The sequence below is a fragment of the Ovis aries genome, chromosome 17, assembly GCF_016772045.2.
Source record: "Ovis aries strain OAR_USU_Benz2616 breed Rambouillet chromosome 17, ARS-UI_Ramb_v3.0, whole genome shotgun sequence".
Lineage (NCBI taxonomy): Eukaryota > Metazoa > Chordata > Mammalia > Artiodactyla > Bovidae > Ovis > Ovis aries.
The window spans coordinates 55,607,414-55,627,705 of NC_056070.1; the positions used below are offsets into that span (position 1 = coordinate 55,607,414).

The 20,292-nt window shown below is 40.6% G+C and overlaps 1 protein-coding gene across 8 annotated transcripts in view; it reads left to right on the top strand.

Annotated features, from left to right (window-relative positions):
- CIT (citron rho-interacting serine/threonine kinase) overlaps positions 1-20,292 on the top strand; it is a 173,913-nt gene that overhangs the window by 30,083 nt on the left and 123,538 nt on the right. For 7 of the 8 annotated variants that reach the window (XM_027956519.2, XM_027956521.2, XM_027956520.2 and 4 more), the window contains exons 6-9: positions 5,254-5,396; positions 6,284-6,377; positions 16,046-16,249; positions 17,722-17,875. In XM_027956519.2, the coding sequence (XP_027812320.1) occupies positions 5,254-5,396; positions 6,284-6,377; positions 16,046-16,249; positions 17,722-17,875 (595 nt within the window). Of the gene's footprint in view, positions 1-5,253; positions 5,397-6,283; positions 6,378-16,045; positions 16,250-17,721; positions 17,876-20,292 lie in introns of those variants that run through there. The other variant, XM_042234640.2, reaches the window with a different exon arrangement.

The window sequence follows — 20,292 nt, forward strand, 5'->3', positions numbered from 1 at the left end:
GATTCAGTTATACGTATGTATAGAGTACATTTTTATAATATTCTTTCCCATTATGGTTTATCATAGGATTGATAAGTTCTTTGTGTTATATAATAGGATCTTGTTATTTATCCATTCTATACATAACAGCCTACATCTGCTAACCCCAACCTCCCATTCCATCTCTTCCCCCATCGCATGTCAACCACCATCCTGTTCTCTATGTAATATGATTCTGTATTTGTTTCATAGACAGGTTTAGTTATGTCATAGTTTAGATTCCACATATAAGTGATATCATATGGTATTCATCTTTGTCTGACTGACTTCTTCACTTAATATGATAATCTCTAGTATGTTGCTGCAAATGGCATTATTTCATTCTTTTTTATAGCTGGGTAGTACTCCATTGTGTGTGTGTATACACACACACACATACACTATATCTTCTTTATCCATTTATCTGTCAACAGGAATTTAGGTTGTTTCCACGTCTTGATTGTTGTGAATAGTGCTGCTGTGGGCATAGGGATGCATGTATCTTTTTGAATTGGAGTTTTATCTGGATATATGCCAAGGCGTGGGATTGCTGGATCATATGGCAACTCTATTTTCAGTTTTCTGAGGAACCTCCATACTGTTTTCCATAGTAGCTGCACTAACTTATGTTCCCACCAACAGTGTAGAAGGGTTCCCCTTTCTGGAAACTCTTGATTTGGTATCATTTTTTGTGTGTGTAAATTAATTAAATTATTTTAATTGAAGACTAATTACAGTATTGTAGTGGTTTTCGCCATACATTCACATGAATCAGCCATGGGTGTACATGTGTCCCCCATCCTAAACCCCCCTCCCACCTCCCTCCCCATCCCATTCCTCAGGGTCGTCCCAGTGCACTGGCCCTGAGCGCCCTGTCTCATGCATCGAACCTGGACTGGCCATCTATTTCACATATGGTAATATACATGTTTCAATGCCATTCTCTCAAATCATCTAACCCTTGCCTTCTCCCACAGAGTCCAAAAGTCTGTTCTTTACATCTGTGTCTCTTTTGCTGTCTTATATAGGATCATTGTTACCATCTTTCTAAATTCCATATATATGTGTTAATATACTGTATTGGTGTTTAGCTTCCCTGGTAGCTCAGCTGGTGAAGAATCTGCCTGCAATGCAGGAGACCCCTGTTTGATTCTTGGGTTGGGAAGGTCTGCTGGAGAAGGGATAGGCTACCCACTCCACTATTCTTGGGCTTCCCTGGTGCCTTAGCTGGTAAAGAATCTGCCAGATGGTGATTGCAGCCATGAAATTAAGAGATGCTTGCTCCTTGCAAGAAAAGCTATGACAAACCTAGAAACCATATTAAAAAGCGAGACATTACTTTGCTGACAAAGGTTCATCTAGTCAAAGCTATGGTTTTTCCAATAGTCATGTATGGATGTCAGAGTTGGACCATAAAGAAAGCTGAGCGCCGAAGAATTGATGCTTTTGAGCTGTGGTGTTGGAGAAGACTCTTGAGAGTCCCTTGGACTGCAAGGAGATCGAATCAATCCATCCTAAAGGAAATCAGTCCTGAATGAATATTGGAAGGATTGATGCTGAAGCTCCGGTACTTTGCCCACCTGATGTGAAAAACTGACTGATTGGAAAAGACCCTGATGCTGGGAAAGATTGAAGGCAGGACAAGAAGGGGACAACAGAGGATGAAATGGTTGGATGGCATCACCGACTTGATGGACATGAATTTGAGCAAGCTCTGGGAGTTGGTGATGGACAGGGAAGCCTGGTGTGCTGCAGTCATGGGGTCGCAAAGAGTCAGACATGACTGAGTAACTGAACTGACTTGAAAGTCCAAACGTGTTTTCTGGAAGTGTCCAAGTCCTGGTTCTTTATTATTTCTTTAGACTCAAGAGTAAAATTGATGAAGTTTGGTATCGCCACACGCAAGCTGTCTTCCCTTGGGCTCCATTCATCCCAGGATGAGTGACTGTACCTCAGTAGGATAGTTTGGGGATGGGGGTCACATCGTGGGTAGCCAAATTTAGCCAGTAAGTGCCTAAACTAAGTTTGTCTGATGGTGTACAGCTGGGATGTTCCATAATTTTCTGGCAGTCCAGAATCTTGTTGGAAGGTCAAATTTGATTAGGTTCTTTGATAAGGAGTTTTGTTATTTAATATGTCTTTCTTGACCTCATGTTGTAGAGCCTCCTGCCTAGTAGCTGTTGTCATTTTTGTTGCTTATTTTCTTAATGAGCCCTTTTCAAGAAATGGAAAGTTGTTTGACCAGTAGAAAAGACTAATCTAGTTTGGGCAGGGATTTTCAGCTCAGGAATTTGGATTTTCTGAATAGAAGCAAAGCTTACATATGTTTTTGCCTTTCTAAGAGATGGTTCTGATTGTCTGAACTACTTTTCATTGTCATTACAGATAGAATTTTCTTTTTTTTAAAATATTTATTTGGCTGTGTCAGATCTTAGTTGCAGCACTTGAGCTCTTAATTAGTGCCTGTGGGATCTAGTTCCCTGACCAGGGATCATACCTGGGCCCCTTGCAATGGAGTGTGGAGTCTTAGCCACTGGATAACCAGGGAAGTTCCACAGATGGAATCTTGGTGGCCAGCAGCTGCTCTGTGTTTGACTTTCTCAGTCTTAAACTTGCAAGCCATTCTGTTTTCTTCACATCTGTAATAGAGCCGGATCAGAAAATTTGTAAGTACACCATGTCATCATAAATACACATTGTTCTTATTTTAAGACATTTTGGTGCTAAAAGCATGAGTACTTTGCGTGTGGGTATTTAAGACCTTTTTAATGGCAGTATATATTTTTAAAACAGACGTAAAAAATTAGCATTCACCCACATGCCCAGAGCATGTGGAGAATCAGGTTGGGATGTGTGGGTGAGCAGTAGGCAGCCAGGTGCCTTCTGCGGGTTCTTCGAGGATTGGGACAAGCAGCTTACATCTGCCTAGAATTTGGGGGAAATAAAGTCAGCATTTTTGCTGATGCTCGTTCTCAGTGTTGCTGCCCTTGTTAGTTCTTAATGGAGACTTCATCTTCAAATTGTCCAGTATCTGGTTGAATATCTGCTACGTGTAAGATGCCAGGCGATGAGGGGCTCTTGGGGAGGACATGCAAGGTCCTGGTTCCTCCTGACGTCCCCAGTGTCTGTTGACCTGGTGTTGGGCAGAGATTGTACTGACCAGCCTGAGGCCTCTGGGGACATATGCAGCTGCTCCGTGTTTGACTTGACTAGAGCCCTCTTCTAATTCTGGACAGAAAGCAAACAGGAATTTGGAGGAGGATGGAGAGAATTCACATCCTGTAGTTGGCTTCTATAATGCAGTGGTTTGAGAGATTTGTGTGCGTGTGTGCTAAGTCTCTTCAGTCATGTCCGATTCTTTGTGACCATATGGACTATAACCTCCCAGGCTTCTCTATCCATGGGGTTCTCCAGGCAAGAATAACAGAGTAGGTTGCCATGCCCTTCTCTAAGGGATCTTCCTGATGCAGGGATCGAACCCGCATCTCTTAGGTCTCCTGAATCGGCAGGCAGGTTCTTTACCACCAGTGCCACCTGGGAAGCCTTTGAGAAATTTAGTGTTTTTTAAAAGCTTTTAAGAACTTGCCTCTTTCCAGAAGGGGTTTGAGACAACTTGAAAGACACACACCCACATATATATAGATATATAGATAAAATGGGAAATCAGAGCAAAGGACAGAAGGAGAGCTTAGGAAAGGTTGGCATGATTGCAAAGATGGTCAAAATGGGTCCCAGCTTCTCCTAGCCAGAGTGGAGAGGATAGTGTCATGATTCAGGGCAAGGAAAGGACTTGAACGGTGGTGGAGGATCTTGTGGGCGCTAGGCAGAGTCTTATCCCCATTTCATAGAGGACAAAACTGAAAGGCAGAGAGTCACTGGGCTGAGACTTGAAACCTGCTGGGGACGAGCCTTGAAGCCTCTGGAATGTCAATCTGTTATCAGGAGGTGGAAGAATTTTGGTTTCTTCAGGTGGAAGACATTTTTTGCTAATGAAACATTTTCTCTAAGGCTGTACTTAATATTCTTCCAGTTTTTTTCCCCCTATGTATATAATAACAAATGTAATAAATACTTTTTCAATCACAAAAAGTCTTACTGTATCCTGTTTAGGGCATCACTTATCATGGGTAGCTTTCTATGACAGAATGACTAGATCAAATCAAATCCTTTTTTTTTTTTAAAAGATTTCTTTTTTGGGTGTATGTGTACCATTTTTAAAGTCTTTATTGAATTTACTACAATATTGTTTCGGTTTTTTGGCTCCAAGTCCTATGGTATCTAAGCTTCCCAACCAGGGATCAAACTTGCACCCCCTGCACTGGAAGGCGAAGTCTTAACCACTGGACCTCTAGGGAAGTCCCATCCATTCATTTTTAATATCTGCATCTTAACCTATTGTTTAGGTGTATCATATTTTAGCAGTCTCTTAGTGATGGCTATTTGATTTACAGGGTTTCTTTTTCCCATATTACAAACAGTTCTGCAGTGAGTCTCTTTATTGACAAACTATTGCAAATTCCTATGAAATAAATGGTCAGAAGTAGAATTACTGGTTCAAAGGGTATATGTTTACATTAAAAGTTAAATTTTTTTAAAATTGGATAAATGCTTTACAGAATTTTGTGGTTTTCTGTCATACAACAAGATTCAGCCATATGTATGCCCATGTCCCCTCCCTCCCGAACCTCCCTCCCCATCCCACCTTTCTAGCTTGTCACAGAGCCCTTGTTTGAGAGTTAAATTTTTAACAGAAATGGTCAGATTACCTTCCAAACTGTTTAAGGAAAAGATTGTATCATGTTATATTGTCTGCCTCCTATATTCGGTCTGGTGCTGAGAGGAATGCAGAAAGGATGCAAGAGGGTTTGTTGCCCTCCAGGAGTCTCCATCTATGCTGTGCATCTAATCAGTCCTAGGGACTGTCTGGGTTGTCAACCTGGGTGGGTGGGTGAGTGGGTGGATTTAATTCAGCTTTTCAAACTTGCCTTGCAAACACTGTGCATGGTGTTCAGGAGGTATCTTTATTGTATTGATTCTCTTGGGTAACGGCTGTAATTTCCTTAGGGCAGGGACCTCGTCCTTCATGAGACTTACAGTGTGTCTCACACATCTTCATAGCTTTGTGAAGACATTGTAATTATAACATGTCAGGCAGTATTCGAGGATCTGATTGAGAACATTTCCCTTTTTTTGGGGGGGTGTAGGAAGAATGAATAACTTTGGCGTTCTGTGCAGGTCATGGAATATCAGCCTGGAGGGGATTTGCTGTCACTTTTGAATAGATATGAGGACCAATTGGATGAAAATATGATTCAGTTTTACCTAGCTGAACTGATTTTGGCTGTCCACAGTGTTCATCAGATGGGATATGTACATCGGTAAGTGAGACTCTGGTAGTCTATTGAGAATTTACCTGTATCACCTAAGACTTTCTAAAATGGAGTGAGTGATTTCAGCATCAAACTAATTCTTCATCCAGTTTTTAGCCAGTCTTCACCAATAATTGGCTTAAGGCAAATTGTGCAAAATGGCAGACATTTCTGCTTACCCATTCAACAATGAAATAGATCTAAAATTGTAGTGTTCTTACATTTGCTAGTAAGATCTGTTAATGTGGCTAATAAGAGGAGCTCTTGCATAAGTTCTTTGGGTGCTATGGTAGGAAAACCAAATTTAATTTACACAAGGAAGCTGCCTATCACACAGAAACAGAAGACAATGTAGTTGTACTTCTTACCTTGCCCATTAGTAATCAACAAATGTTTCTCCCAAATCCTCATTTGGAAAGTGTTTCTTTACATCTTCACTCATCTTCACTAAAATGTAAATTTTATGAGCATCTGAGAATGTCGTGGGAATGGAATGCTGGTTAGACCAGGAACCACAAAATCCTGAATAGAGTTTGTTTTTTTTTCATTGACTAGCCATATGACCATGAGCAAACCCTTTAGCTTCTTGTGGCCTTAGTTTTCCTAATATAAAATGAGTGTCTTGAGGAGAACTAATCCATCTAATAACAGGTATTTGTTCCCTTTCCTTTTCTGTTTTTCTTCCCCTCCCTCCCTTCCTCCCTCTATTCTTTCTCTTTCTTTTACTTAAATTTGTTTTGTAAAATGCTTATTACATATGTCCATCAGTAGGGAGGTCTGTATGGCAAAACCATAGACACTGAGATTCTTGGCTAAATCATGACCCTAGGTCTGCAGTTGCTTGATGATTGGCATGGAGAAGACAACACTAATTTATGGCCTTGATTTCCATACAGAGACATCAAGCCTGAGAACATCCTCATTGACCGAACGGGACACATTAAGCTGGTGGATTTTGGATCAGCTGCTAAAATGAACTCAAATAAGATGGTAACAAAATAGAATAAGATAACTTAATAGAACTTATACTACAAAGTGTTCTGAGGTCCTCATAAGTTTGGAAAATATGGGATAAAGTTGAGTAACACTCTGAAGCCTTCATCTGCCAGCTGTGAAATGATTTCTCTGCGGGGTAGGTGGGGATGGGTCACAGAGCTATTTTCCAGACTTACTTGACCTGAGACCCTTTTATGTAAAATACCTGTTAATACTCTACAGAACATTTTAAGGAACATTCTTGTAGTTTGGTTACAAAAAAGGGGAAAATACTTTTGTTTTTCCCTTCATTTTCCTTGCTTATTGATTGATTGTCTTCTGTTACATTCTCTTTTTCATTTTAAATATTTTGATGAAATGTAACCTTATTTATCTCAAATCCTCTACTTCATATGCAGTGCAATGAAAATTAATCACTAGAGCATTTGAACCAAGCATTAAGAACCAAGTGCTCAAAATGTCAATTCTAAGTCCTGCACCTTTGGTAAAAATTAAGCTGTATTCCACATGTTAATTATTATTAGGCTGTATCCCATGTGCTAATAGGAAGGCAAGAGGGTAGCTATTGAGGTCAAGAAAGGAAAAAGATGACAAAGTAAAAGAAAATTAGATTTTAAAAATCTCATCAAGTTGGCACATGCTAAAATGTAAATTTTCAAGTCAACTATGCAAAAAATGGTAAGTCTGAGAAAATCGACTTAGATTTTAAGACTCATTTCCCAACTGAATTACTTGGTGACCTGTACAAATCCTTAGGAACCTGGGCTTTTATTTTTCCTCTAGAATATACTGATTCTAGTTAAAATACAGATATGAAGGGGGGGCCTGCTCTTCAAAATACCCCCTGGCTCTGAGAGTTTAGTCCTTATAAAGGGCAACATATAAAATTGCCTTTCTTTTTCCTTCTCATGTTCCTTGGAGGAAAGGTGGATATTATTATATTTGGAAAAGGCTCAAGTTTGTGTTAACTCTTTGCATTCCAGGGTTTCATTTCCCTGTTATATAGATTTGAGGCCTATTTGACATAACTTCTTTCAGGTTCTGGCTCTTAGAAAAACAGGCTCTTTCTGTTGTGTGAGGTCAGGGTTTTTCAGCCTCAGCATTGGTTGTCCTCCCCTCATAATCTATGTGCTTATAATCTCTTCTACTTGATCATTACATTAATAATGAGAGTATCAAAGAATTTTATGTTTTAAAGTGAAAGTGTTAGTTGCTCAGTTGTGTCTGACTCTTTGTTACCCTGTGGACTGTAGCCCACCAGGCTCCTCTCTCCATGGAATTCTCTAGACAAGAGTACTGGAGTGGGTTGCCATATCCTTCTCTAACAGATCTTCTTGACCCAGGGATTGAACCTGGGTCTTTTGCATTGCAGGTAGATTCTTTACTGTCCGAGCCACCAAAAATTGTGTACAATTCGGAAACAAGCATGAAAACTTAGGTACTGGATTTAGTGGATTAAAGTACAGGAAAAAAAGTTAAATTATACAAAATTCTACCATCTGGGATTCAAAAGCCTATGCCTTGCCTTAGTGATCTTAATAAGTTTAGGCATCTAGAAATAAAATGAAGCATAGGTATGTAGTCAGAGCCACACACATTTCAATCTAGAGAATTCTCTGTGGTGGGGGCTGTCCTGTATATTGTAGGATGTTTAGCTTCATCCCTGGTCTCTACCCACTATATGCCAGTAGCCTCCCCTCCAGTTGTGACAGCCCAGAATAACTCCAGACATTGCCCACTGTTCACTGGGGGACAGAATTCACCCTTGGTGGAAAACCTCTGCCATAGATGGAGAAGCATCAGAAGGCTTAATAGAGCTGGCAATATGTGTTTGTGATCAGAAAGCCTACTTGGATAACTGGATCATGATCCAGAGTCATTGCTTAGAAAATAAGTGGGAATAAAGAGTAAGGTCCTGGGATTTTCCTGGTCATCCAGTGGTCAAGAATCCATTTTCCAGTGCAGGGGACATGGCAGTTCCATCCTTGGTGGGGGATATAAGATCCCACATGCTGTGGGGCAATTGAGCTGGTGCACCACAGCAAGAGAAGCCCGTATGCCGCAACTAGAGAAAATAGAGGCCACGCATCGCAATGAAGACACAGTGCAAACAAGAAAAAACACAGAGTAAGGTCTCTGCATCTGAAGTTACTCTCTTCAGAGACCTTGGTGGAGATGGGACTGCTTTTCATTTCAGGTTCCTGTTTTCCAGTGTTGCAAACTGCCTTTTTCAGTTCTTCAGATGGTAGCAACATTCCCTTCAGGTGATGAGCCTGCTGCTGCTAAGTCGCTTCAGTCGTGTCCGACTCTGTGTGACCCCATAGACAGCAGCCCACCAGGCTCCCCTGTCCCTGGGATTCTCCAGGCAAGAACACTGGAATGGGTTGCCATTTCCTTCTCCAGTGCATGAAAGTGAAAAGTGAAAGGGAAGTCACTCAGTTGTGTCTGACTCTTGGTGACCCCATGGACTGTAGCCTACCAGACTCCCCCGTCCATGGGATTTTCCAGGCAAGAGTACTGGAGTGGGGTGCCATTGCCTTCTCCAGGTGATGAGCCTAGGAGCAAATAAACTCAGGTTTATTTGCAGCTCAGTGGTCAAGCCCTGATTTTTTTGGTCAAGGAGATAATGACCCTCAGTTTTACTTGCTTGAAAATGCTGTAGCTCCTCTCCTGTTAGAGAATCTTCTCCCCAGAGCTTTGTGCTCTTAGAGCCCGAATGTGTAAAGCAGTTGAGGAGGAATTTTTGTCATTGTTTTAAGTGCAAAGGCCTTTTTGTTATAAACAATCAGTAATTTGCAATCTAGATCAAGTCAAGTATGGATATAGAACTAAAACCTTTTTTTGTATTTTTGATCAGTGTTGGTGGGTAAAATATATGTTTCCCTTAAATAGGATGTTTTATAGGTCTAAAGTAGGTTTTAAAAGTTTTTTTATATTAAAAATATACTATATAAAATATAATTTGGAAATTTCCTGGCAGTCCAGTGGTTAGGACTGTGTACTTCCACCGTAGGGGGCTATGAGTTTGATCCCTGGTCAGGGAACTAGGATCCTGCATGCCTCATGGCATGCCCCGCTACCAAGTACACACACACACACCCACCCACACACACCCACCCCCACACACCCCACCCACACCCACACCCACACCCACACCCACACACACCCCACACCCACCCCACACACACCCACACACACCCACACCCACACCCACACCCACCCACACACACACACACTCTCTCTCTCTCTCTCTTTCTCTCTCTCTCTCTCATTGGAATTATTGTATATTATCCCAAATCCATTTATCATTTTCCTTGCCATGGCCATATATTGTCTGTGTATTTTGGGTACTTGTGAATCTTCGCTCAGTTGAGTTTCTCACCTTCCATTGTCTTTATTTAAGCTTTTTAGTCAGAGTGTTGCTTGAGGGTATTTTTGTTAGTGAACACAGGTGGACCATATTGCCTGGAGGTTTGGGTGTTGAGCAGAGATGTCACCCACTTCCCCTTATTAGAATCTCAGAGAATGGCAGATACCTAACAGTTCCCACCTGTCTCAGTTCTCATGAAAACAATTGTAAGGAGATTATAAGTAAAGAGCATTATAGCATGTTAAGTGATAATGACTACCATTTAGCAGTTGGAAACCCATAGGAGATAACCCTTTTTGAGATTTATGGAGTGGTGAAAAGATTTTATTACTTTTCCATGAGAAGAACAACATAGTGAGAATATTTCCTCCCCTGCTTCTGCAGGTGTGTATCTGTGCCCTGGGCAGCTGCTGCTAAGTCACTTCAGTCGTGTCCGACTCTGTGCGACCCCATAGACGGCAGCCCACCTGGCTCTGCTGTCCCTGGGATTCTCCAGGCAAGAACACTGGAGTGGGTTGCCATTTCCTTCTCCAATGCATGAAAGTGAAAAGTGAAAGTGAAGTCGCTCAGTCGTGTCCGACTCTTCGCGATCCCGTGGACTGTAGCCTACCAGGCTCCTCCATCCATGGGGTTTTCAAGGCAAGAGTACTGAAGTGGGGTGCCATTGTCTTCTCCGCTGGGCAGCTAGAGGAGGAAAGTTAAGTTCAAATGGTTTTCTGTATAAGCATTTTCAGAGAAGGGGATTGGGAGGAAGAAGATGGGTTTTCTTACCTTCCTCTCTATATGCTGTTTGCTTGTTAAAGAATCTGCTAGTTTTATAAAAACAATCTGCTGGATTAATCCTCTCTTTCTTTTTCTTCCCCGTTCTTCCCCCTCCTTCCCCTTGCCTCCCTTTTTTCCCTTTCCATCCCTCCAAAATATGACAGACTTTTCTGTCTCCTAGTCATCTGATTATTGCCTCCTCCTGAACTTGTATACTTTCTTCCCTGTCAATACAGGGAAAATCAAAGTTCAGTAAAACTGGGGTCTTGTTAGATGATGTACTGCAGGCAGGCTGGGTTCCTAGTACACTGTCCCACCTTGAACATCTCACCCAGATAGGCTGGGTATGAAGTGCCGCCAGAGAAGAGTGAAAGGATCTTGCAAAATCCCTATCAGGAATTTGAGATTACATGTTGAACAGGTTTAATGTACTTGGAGGTCAGTAACAAATGGAAACTTAGTAGTCCTTGAAATTGAAAGTTGCTCAGTCGTGTCTGACTCTCTTTGACCCCATGGACTATACAGTCCTCAGAATTCTCCAGTTCAGGATTCTGGAGTGGGCAGCCTTTCTCTTCTCCAGGGGATCTTCCCAACCCAGGGATTGAACCTGGGTCTCCCACATTGTAGAAGGATTCTTTACTAGCTGAGCCACAAGGGAAGCCCAAGAATAATGGAGTGGGTAGCCTATCCCTTCTCCAGGGGATCTTCTGACCCAGGAATGAAACCAGGGTCTCCTGCATTGCAAGTGGATTCTTTACCATCTGAGCTATCAGGGAAGCCCAAGTATTGTCATTAAAAGTCTTTGTTAATAGTAATTACTGTAGTAGGAGATGTACAGAAAAAAGCTAGGGAATATTTTTCTTAAAATTTGGAAATTTGCAAAATTATTGGACATAAAATGTATACAATCACTTACCTGTTATGGAGCAGAAATCAGTTGCAGAGTTATCTGGTTCTCTGATAAGTCTAACCATTTGTTTGAAAATAAGGAATTCACAGTTTATACCTCTTGCTGGGTCATGCTGATAAACATGACCCAGTCAACTTTCTTTCAACTCTGGTTGTGAACAAGTTACCAAGCCCTGGGAGCTGTAAGCAAGGATAACTGAATATTCCCAAACAATCCAATGTGATGATAAAATAAGCCCTGATATGTAGAAATGATGAATATTTGAGGATTGTGTATTAATGGTTCTGCACAATAATCAGGCATAAAGGGTAAGCATGTAATCAACGATTCAGTGGAATTACCACTACCTAGTCAAACCAGGATGTTACAGTTTTCCTTCTCTTGTTTTTATGTATTTTATATAGTACTTTAAAAAATATTATGTATTTCCAGTTCAGTTACTCAGTCATATCTAACTCTTTGTGACCCCATGGACTACAGCATGGCAGGCCTCCCTGTCCATCACCAACTCTCGGAGTTTACTCAAACTCATGTCCATCGAGTTGGTGATGCCATCCAACCATCTCATCCTCTGTCGTCCCCTTCTCCTCCTGCCTTCAGTCTTTCCCAGCATCAGGTTCTTTTCAAATGAGTCAGTTCTTTGCATCAGATGCCAAAGTATTGGAGTTTCAGCTTCAGCATCAGTCTTTCCAATGAATATTCAGGACTGATTTCCTTTAGGATGGACTGGTTGGATCTCCTTTCAGTCCAAGGGACTCTCAAGAGTCTTCTCCAACACTGCAGTTCAAAAGCATCAATTCTTCAGCGCTCAGCTTTCTTTATAGTCCAACTCTCACATCTATACATGACTACTGCAAAAACCATAGCTTTGACTGGACGGACCTTTGGCAAAGTAATGTCTCTGCTTTTTAATATGCTTTCTAAGTTGGTCATAGCTTTTCTTCCAAGGAGTAAGCGTCTTTTAATTTCCTGGCAGTAGTCACCATCTGCAGTGATTTTGGAGCCTCAGTAAATAAAGTCTGCCACTGTTTCCCCATCTATTTGCCATGAAGTGATGGGACCAGATGCCATGATCTTAGTTTTCTGAATGTTGAGTTTTAAGCCAACTTTTTCACTCTCCTCTTTCACTTTCATCAAGAGGCTTTTTAGTTCCTCTTCGCTTTCTGCCATAAGGGTGGTGTCATCTGTGTATCTGAGGTTATTGATATTTCTCCCGGCAATCTTGATTCCAGCTTGTGCTTCACCCAGCCCGGCATTTTGTATGATGTACTCTGCATATAAGATGGATGAGCAGGGTGACAATATATAGCCTTGACATACTCTTTTCCTGATTTGGCACCAGTCTGTTGTTCCATGCCCAGTTCTAACTGTTGCATCCTGACCTGTATACAGGTTTCTCAAGAGGCAGGTCAGGTGGTCTGATATTCCCATCTCTTTCAGAATTTTCCAGTTTCTTGTGATCCACACAGTCAGAGGCTTTGGCATAGTCAATAAAGCAGAAATAGATGTTTTTCTGGAACTCTCTTGCTTTTTGGATGATCCAGCAGATGTTGGCAATTTGATCTCTGGTTCCTCTGCCTTTTCTAAAACCAGCTTGAACATCTGGAAGTTCACGGTTCACGAATTGCTGAAGCGTGGCTTGGAAAATTTTAAGCATTACTTTACTAGCGTATGAAATGAGTGTAATTGTGCGGTAGTTTGAGCATTCTTTGGCATTGCCTTTCTTTGGGATAGGAATGAAAACTGACCTTTTCCAGTCCTGTGGCCACTGCTGAGTTTTCCAAATTTGCTGGCATATTGAGTGCAGCACTTTCAAAGCATCATCTTTTAGGATTTGAAACAGCTCCACTGGAATTTCATCACCTCCACTAGCTTTGTTCGTAGTGAAGCTTTCTAAGGCCCACTTGACTTCACATTCCAGGATGTCTGGCTCTAGGTGAGTGATCACACCATTGTGATTATCTTGGCCGTGAAGATCTTTTTTGTACAATTCTTCTGTTTATTTTTTCCACCTCTTCTTAATATCTTCTGCTTCTGTTAGGTCCATACCATTTCTGTCCTTTATCGAGCCCATTGTTGCATGAAATGTTCCCTTGGTATCTCTAATTTTTTTGAAGAGATATCTAGTCTTTCCCATTCTGTTGTTTTCCTCTATTTCTTTGCATTGATCGCTGAGGAAGGCTTTCCTATCACTGCTTGCTATTCTTTGGAATTCTGCATTCAAATGAGTATACCTTTCATTTTCTCCTTTGCTTTTTGTTTCCTTTCTTTTCACACCAATTTGTAAGGCCTCCTCAGACAGCCCTTTTACTTTTTTGCATTTGTTTTTCTTGGGGATGGTCTTGATTCCTGCCTCCTGTACAATGTCATGAACCTCTGTCCATAGTTCATCAGGCACTCTGTCTATCAGATCTAGTCCCTTGAATCTATTTCTCACTTCTACTGTATAGTCATAAGGGATTTGATTTAGGTCATACCTGAATGGTCTAGTGGTTTTCCCTACTTTCTTCAATTTAAGTCTGAATTTGGCTGTAAGGAGTTCATGAACTGAGCCACAGTCAGCTCCTGGTCTTGTTTCTGCTGACTGTATAGAGCTTCACCATCTTTGGGTGCAAAGCGTATAATCAATCTGATTTCAGTGTTGATCATCTGGTGATGTCCATGTTAGAGTCTTCTCTTGTGTTGTTGGGAGAGTTTGCTATGACCATGCTTTCTCTTGGCAGAACTCAGCCTTTGCCCTGCTTCATTCTGTACTCCAAATTTGTAAGTCCAAATTTGCCTGTTACTCTAGGTGTTTCTTGGCTTCCTACTTTTGCATTCCAGTCCCCTATAATGAAAAGGACATCTTTTTTGGGTGTTTGTTCTAGAAGCTCTTGTAGGTCTTCATAGAACTGTTCAGCTTCTTCAGTGTTACTGGTTGGGGCATAAACTTGGATTACCGTGATATTGAATGGTTTGCCTTGGAAACGAACAGAGATCATTCTGTTACACACACATTAAAAGACAGAAGTCTTGGGTCAGGCTTCCTGACATCAAGGTTGCCTTTTGACTGAAGCTACTTTCAGTTCCTCAAGCTTAAGTTGTCCTGTCTTAGACCAAATGTTTTTTCCTTTCTCCTCACTTTAGTCTGTCAGCACAGACCTGTGAGTTTTTGAGTGTTGTGACCATTTAGTTTTCCCAAGTGTGTGTTTGTAATGGAAGTGCTGTTGCCCAATGGCTGACTGGTTCAAGAACAGCAATATCACACTGTTCTCTGGGTTTAGGGTTTGAAACAAACCTGTGGTGGGCCTGTGGGAAGGGGTGAAAAGAGAGGGAGTAGGAAGAATGAATTTGTTTTCTTTAACAGTGGGTCTTTGGGAATGGGCAAGGTTAAAGTTTCAGGCTGGAAGAGCTTGGGGCTTCATCACTGGGTAAAGGAGACTCCTAGCATCTTCTCTAAACATTGACTTCCTCTCAATCTCTATTCAAATCAAAGCAAAGCAAATCGATTTTCTTGATACAAAGCCCAGCCTTAAAGATGTGTGGTCATACCTATAGAATCTCTTAGCTCAAATAGGGACACTGAATACCCTTTAATGGGGAGAGAGTGCTTTTGCACCTCATAACTACTGATATGAGAGAATCCTTTTTAGATACAGGGTTATTGGGCAGCTGGTCAACCTCGTATGTGATCAGTATCAGGCCCTCTGTTTCGACAGGAAAGAAGGTTAGAGAGGTGGTCTTTCAACTTCAGATTTCATGGCTCAATAAAACTTCAAGACAATTTTGAAGACCCAAAGGTTGCCAGCTTACTAGGTTTGCTAGGAAGGAGTGGGAGTGAGGGGTAGAAAACATACCTTTTCATCAGTAGCATTTCAAGAAACAAAGGATGTTTAAACAATAAACCAGTCAGAAGGACAAATTCTCAGAAATAACGACAGTTCCTTAAATGAAGTGTGTTTAGCTTTATAAAGAGACAAAGCTACATTGTCCTGATATTTCTTTGTCAAGGTCATGTGCTTGAGCGCCATAGGATTGGAGGGCTCCGTGTTTCTGAAAAGTGGGGAGACAATCAGAGGAGCAGGAGTTGGGAGTGAGGAAAATGAACTCATTATTAACATTTGACCTCTGGTGGAAGTTATTTATCATGTCTTGCCTTGTGGGTGGGCCGAATAGGAATATTGATTCCAAATATTTAAACTTGAGATAGAACACGTTTATGATACTGTATTGCCAGCTAGCTGCCAGTTTTCCAGTATAGGGTAGATTTATCTTTTAGATTCATGTTTAGATGTATTATCATTTTACTGTTTCCCTAAGAGAAGTTCTGTTGTATCAATAAGAAGTATCAGGAAAGACATCTTCCTTTCCAGGTATGTACCCAGCTCTCATTTGTGTAACCAAACAGTGTATGTCATCAGCAACCCTGGCCCCTTTGCCTTTGGATTACATTATGTGCTTTTTTAAAAAAATGAGTGACTCATTTGCATTTCCTGATGCTGTGCCACTTGACAGAAGGTTCAAGTGCCTGGGAGAATAGTAATCAGAGGCAAATCAGGTTATGTCTGAATTGTGGCTGCTGGCAATCTATTTGAGGATAATTGAAAATTTGCTGTGTTCATTTTATTTGTGGGTTTCCAGGTAAATGCCAAACTCCCGGTTGGGACTCCAGATTACATGGCCCCTGAAGTGTTGACTGTGATGAATGGGGATGGAAAAGGTGCCTATAGCCTAGACTGTGATTGGTGGTCAGTGGGAGTTATTGCTTATGAGATGGTTTATGGAAGATGCCCATTCACTGAAGGAACCTCAGCCAAAACCTTCAATAACATCATGAATTTCCAGGTAAAGAGCCCTTACTAGATTCTGAGGTAATATTGAGAAATGTCATTTTAAAATTGTGTGAATGAACATTTATAATGTAAACCAAACGTTCCGGATAATAACAATAGCAAATACTTTATATAGCATTTACTCTGTGCCAAAAGAAATTCCAAATGCTTTATTAATTGTATTATATTGACTCTCAGGTGCCAGTAATTTTAAGTGTATGCCATCATTTTAGGTATCACTAAAAAGAAAAAACTGCTGCCAATTAATGTAGGATATTTTATTGATTATAAAATGTTTTGATTACAGTGATGTTAAATGTGAGTAAAATGGGGGTCATAGGATTTGTGAAATATAGTTCATTAATTTGGCTAATCCTCAAGCAATCCTGTGAGGTAGATAATATTATTGTCATTTTACAGATGAGGAAACCAAAGCACAGAGTGGTTAAATAACTTGCCCAAAATAGCACAGGCTGTCTAGCTTTGAAATACATGCTGTCGATATGCTTTCTTAGTTTCTTGGTGCCACTAGCTGTCAAATATGGTTAAAATTCAGAGACATGGATAGAAATACTAATAGACACATAAAGTAGAATTAAAGCTATCGTCTAGAAACTATATTTGTCATTATATTAGCCTGTTTCTTAAGGATATGATAAATATCTATGTTTTAGTTTCAGCAAAAAGGAAAGAGAATTTGTCACAGATTTTTGTGTATGATCCAGTTTCTTCCAGGGATGCTTAGTACATATTTTTCTATATAAAATATACTTTTTGTATGCTTAATACATGCATATATTTTTTGATATTCTTGTGTCTCCTCCTGAGTTAAAATTTCCCCCAAGATGATGCTTAAGTCTCACCTGTTCCCTTCATTTCCATCCATTCATTCAGTAACGAGTAACTCGCACTCGGCACTGTTAGGTACCAAGTTTGGAGTGATGGGCAAGGGGAAAGGCCCTCTTGGCCTTCTTTCTCCACTGTCACATGGAAATCAAAATACAGTGTGTATGTGCAAAAGCAGAGTACAGGGGGAACACGCAGGAGGGAGTGATGGAGTGGAAGAGGGAGGTGGGAGGTAGGCAGGGAAGGAGGGGCGCGGATTGGGGTAGGCCTTCTGAGCATAGAGAACAGAGTGATTTGTTCAGGCAGCTTTGAATAGCATATCATTGTTGGATGCAAAGAGCGAGGTGGGGAGTGTAACTAGGTGAGACGGAAGAGGGTACAGAGATCAAGTTATGAAGGGTATTGAACCCTTGCCAGGGAGCTAGGCCTGCTGATGTGAAGAGAACATTTTCTTTGGGAACATGCCTTTGGTCCAAAGTTAGGACATAAAACTTCCTTCTTAAAAAAAAAAAAGAAACTTGGATATATGAGAACTACTTTTTTGTTTTATTTATTTGAAAACTACTTTTTTAACTTTGAGACACGAGAAGCTGATTTGCTAAGGGAATATTTTATTTTTTAAAATTCTTTTTGAAATAGCGGTTCTTGAAGTTTCCAGATGACCCCAAAGTTAGCAGTGAATTGCTTGATCTAATCCAGAGTTTGTTGTGTGGCCAGAAAGAGAGACTGAAGTTTGAGGGCCTTTGCTGTCATCCTTTCTTCTCCAAAATCGACTGGAGTAACATTCGTAACTGTAAGTAGAGTTGTGTTCCTTCAGTTCTGGTGTTGGGATGAAGAAACACTTAAGAATGATCTGAAATTATTCTGCCTCCCAGAAGCTGGTGTAAATCATATAAGTAAGGGTTTTAATTATCTATAGGAATGGAAAAGGGTAATGATGTAGCTGTCTTGAGTAATATTTCTACTTTAACATCGTTTGTGCAGAACTGGATCATTAATCAAACTCTGTTTATGTGGCCTTTGGAGTATTATCCCTCAGTACATTAGAGGTACAGATTGATGGGATCTGAAGGTTGTCACTTGGTTTGACAGAATTTCTTCCCAGAGGAAGAGTGGACGTAGCTATTTTGTTCACAAGATTAGGAAAAAGACTCAGAGATTAGGCAGAGTGCCAGCATTGCTCTGTTAATGGCCAAGCCTGCCCTAAAGCCATAAATGCCTTGCTGTGTTCGCTTGTTTCCCTCTAAAATGTTTGTCTTTGCTCACAAGCATGTATAACGCATATGCACAGTGGATTCATTCATACATCACTTTGTTATCAATTAGTACAAACTGAATTCATTAAAAACAAAGACCTGACTTATTATCTACAAGTCCAAAATACTTGATGTTTTACAAATTGGTCATTTTTTTTCAACCTTTTTATGCTTGCATGTGTTGATTGAATGCGATCTATAACCCGACTCAGTAATTAGCACAGATCAGAGCCTGTAGGAAAGCCATTGGCCCGGTTGAGTGTGTGTCTGAGTTTTGGTGATGAGGGGAGGCAGGGAAATGGAATCCATTTCTAGGTGTCAAAACCAGGCTTCTAGTTGGAGCTGTGTTGTAACTGTAACCTCTTGAACCTTCAGCTGAAATATAGGAGTTGGATTAAGAGCCATTATTGTCCAGTTGAAAGCCATTTCAATAGTTTCTCTAACACTCTGTGAAAATATGTAAGTAGGCCATATTTCTATAAATCTCTCGTGGCAACTTTTTTTCCTCTTCTGGTAGCCACGTTACTATATTTTTCAAGTCTTTTAGGCATCAACCCCCAAATCTCCATGATTCAGGGCTTTTAATCAGCAGTGTATTTTCAGTGCAGTCTTTCTTTTTTGCTTTTGGAAAGATTTGATACAGTTGGTTCTTGTTGCCACCAAATACTTAATCTTTTCTTGCCTTACCTTTTTTTTATCTCCAGTCTTCTTAAATAAGCAGCTTATTTTCTTATTCTTATCTTTGCCAGTGGTCTTCACCCAAGTAAGTCAGCAAATGGTGATTAATTACCCAGGTAACTTTATTTTGTATTCTGGTAAACCTTGCTGTTTTTTTGGTATTGTTTTAGAATTCCCATATTTTGTTCTAGTCTTTTCTTCTCGGGCTGTTTATAGGTTTTAGGCTTGTTGGGCTTCTGAGGCTAAGTACCGTTCTGTAAAGTACACAGTGTCTGGAGAGGATATGTGTGGGCCCCTGCTGTGCATCACACGGTCTGTCTTGTGGGAAGTCATGGTTGTCGTTGGGATGAGATGATGCTGGGATGGATCACCGTGCACTTGACCATCTTTGCACTTGTTGCCTCTTCATCACGTGAGAAGACTCACTGTGTCTTGTGTGACTCTGCTTAATGTTTCCATATCCTAATAAATATCTTCTTAGTTTTGCCTCATCTTTACCATGTTTCTCACTTTCCCATACTGAGTTCATATGAGAGAATTCTCACCCAGCTGAATCCTGGTTCTTTTTTTAAATATATTTTTAAAAATAAAAATTGTATATCTGTGAGACATATAATGTAAAAATTGGATTTACATCGATACAGTGGAATGGTCACTACAGTCAAGCTAGTTAACACACTGATCTCCTCACAGTTTCCTTCCTCCTTTCCTGCCTCCCTCTTCCTCTTCTTTCCTTTCTTCCTTCTGTCTCTCTCTCTCCCTTCCTTCCTTTTGTGAGAACATCTAAAATCTCCTCTCTTAACAAAGTTTCAGTATTGAATACAGTATTCTTAAGTATGGTCATCACACTGTATTAATACATTAGGTCTCTGGGACGTGTTCATCCTACATTACTCCAACTTTGTACATGTTCTCATTTCCCCCAACTCTCCACTTCTAGGGACTGTTTTTCTACTCTGTGCTTCTGTGTTTTCAACTTTTTTAGATTCCACATATGAGTAAGATCATGTAGTTTTTTTCTTTTTGTGCCTGTCATGGTTCCCTTTGCATCATGACTTCCAGGTTCATCCATGTTGTTGAAAATGGCAGGATTTCCTTTTTATTTTTAAAGGCTGAGTAATATTCCTTCACACCTATTTAAATATCCATTTGTCCATTGATGGACACTTAGGTTATTCCTGTTATCTTGGCTACTGTGGATAATGCTGCCATGAGTGTGGGAGCACAGATAGCTCTTTGAGGTACTGATATTATTTTCTTCTGTATACCCAGAAGA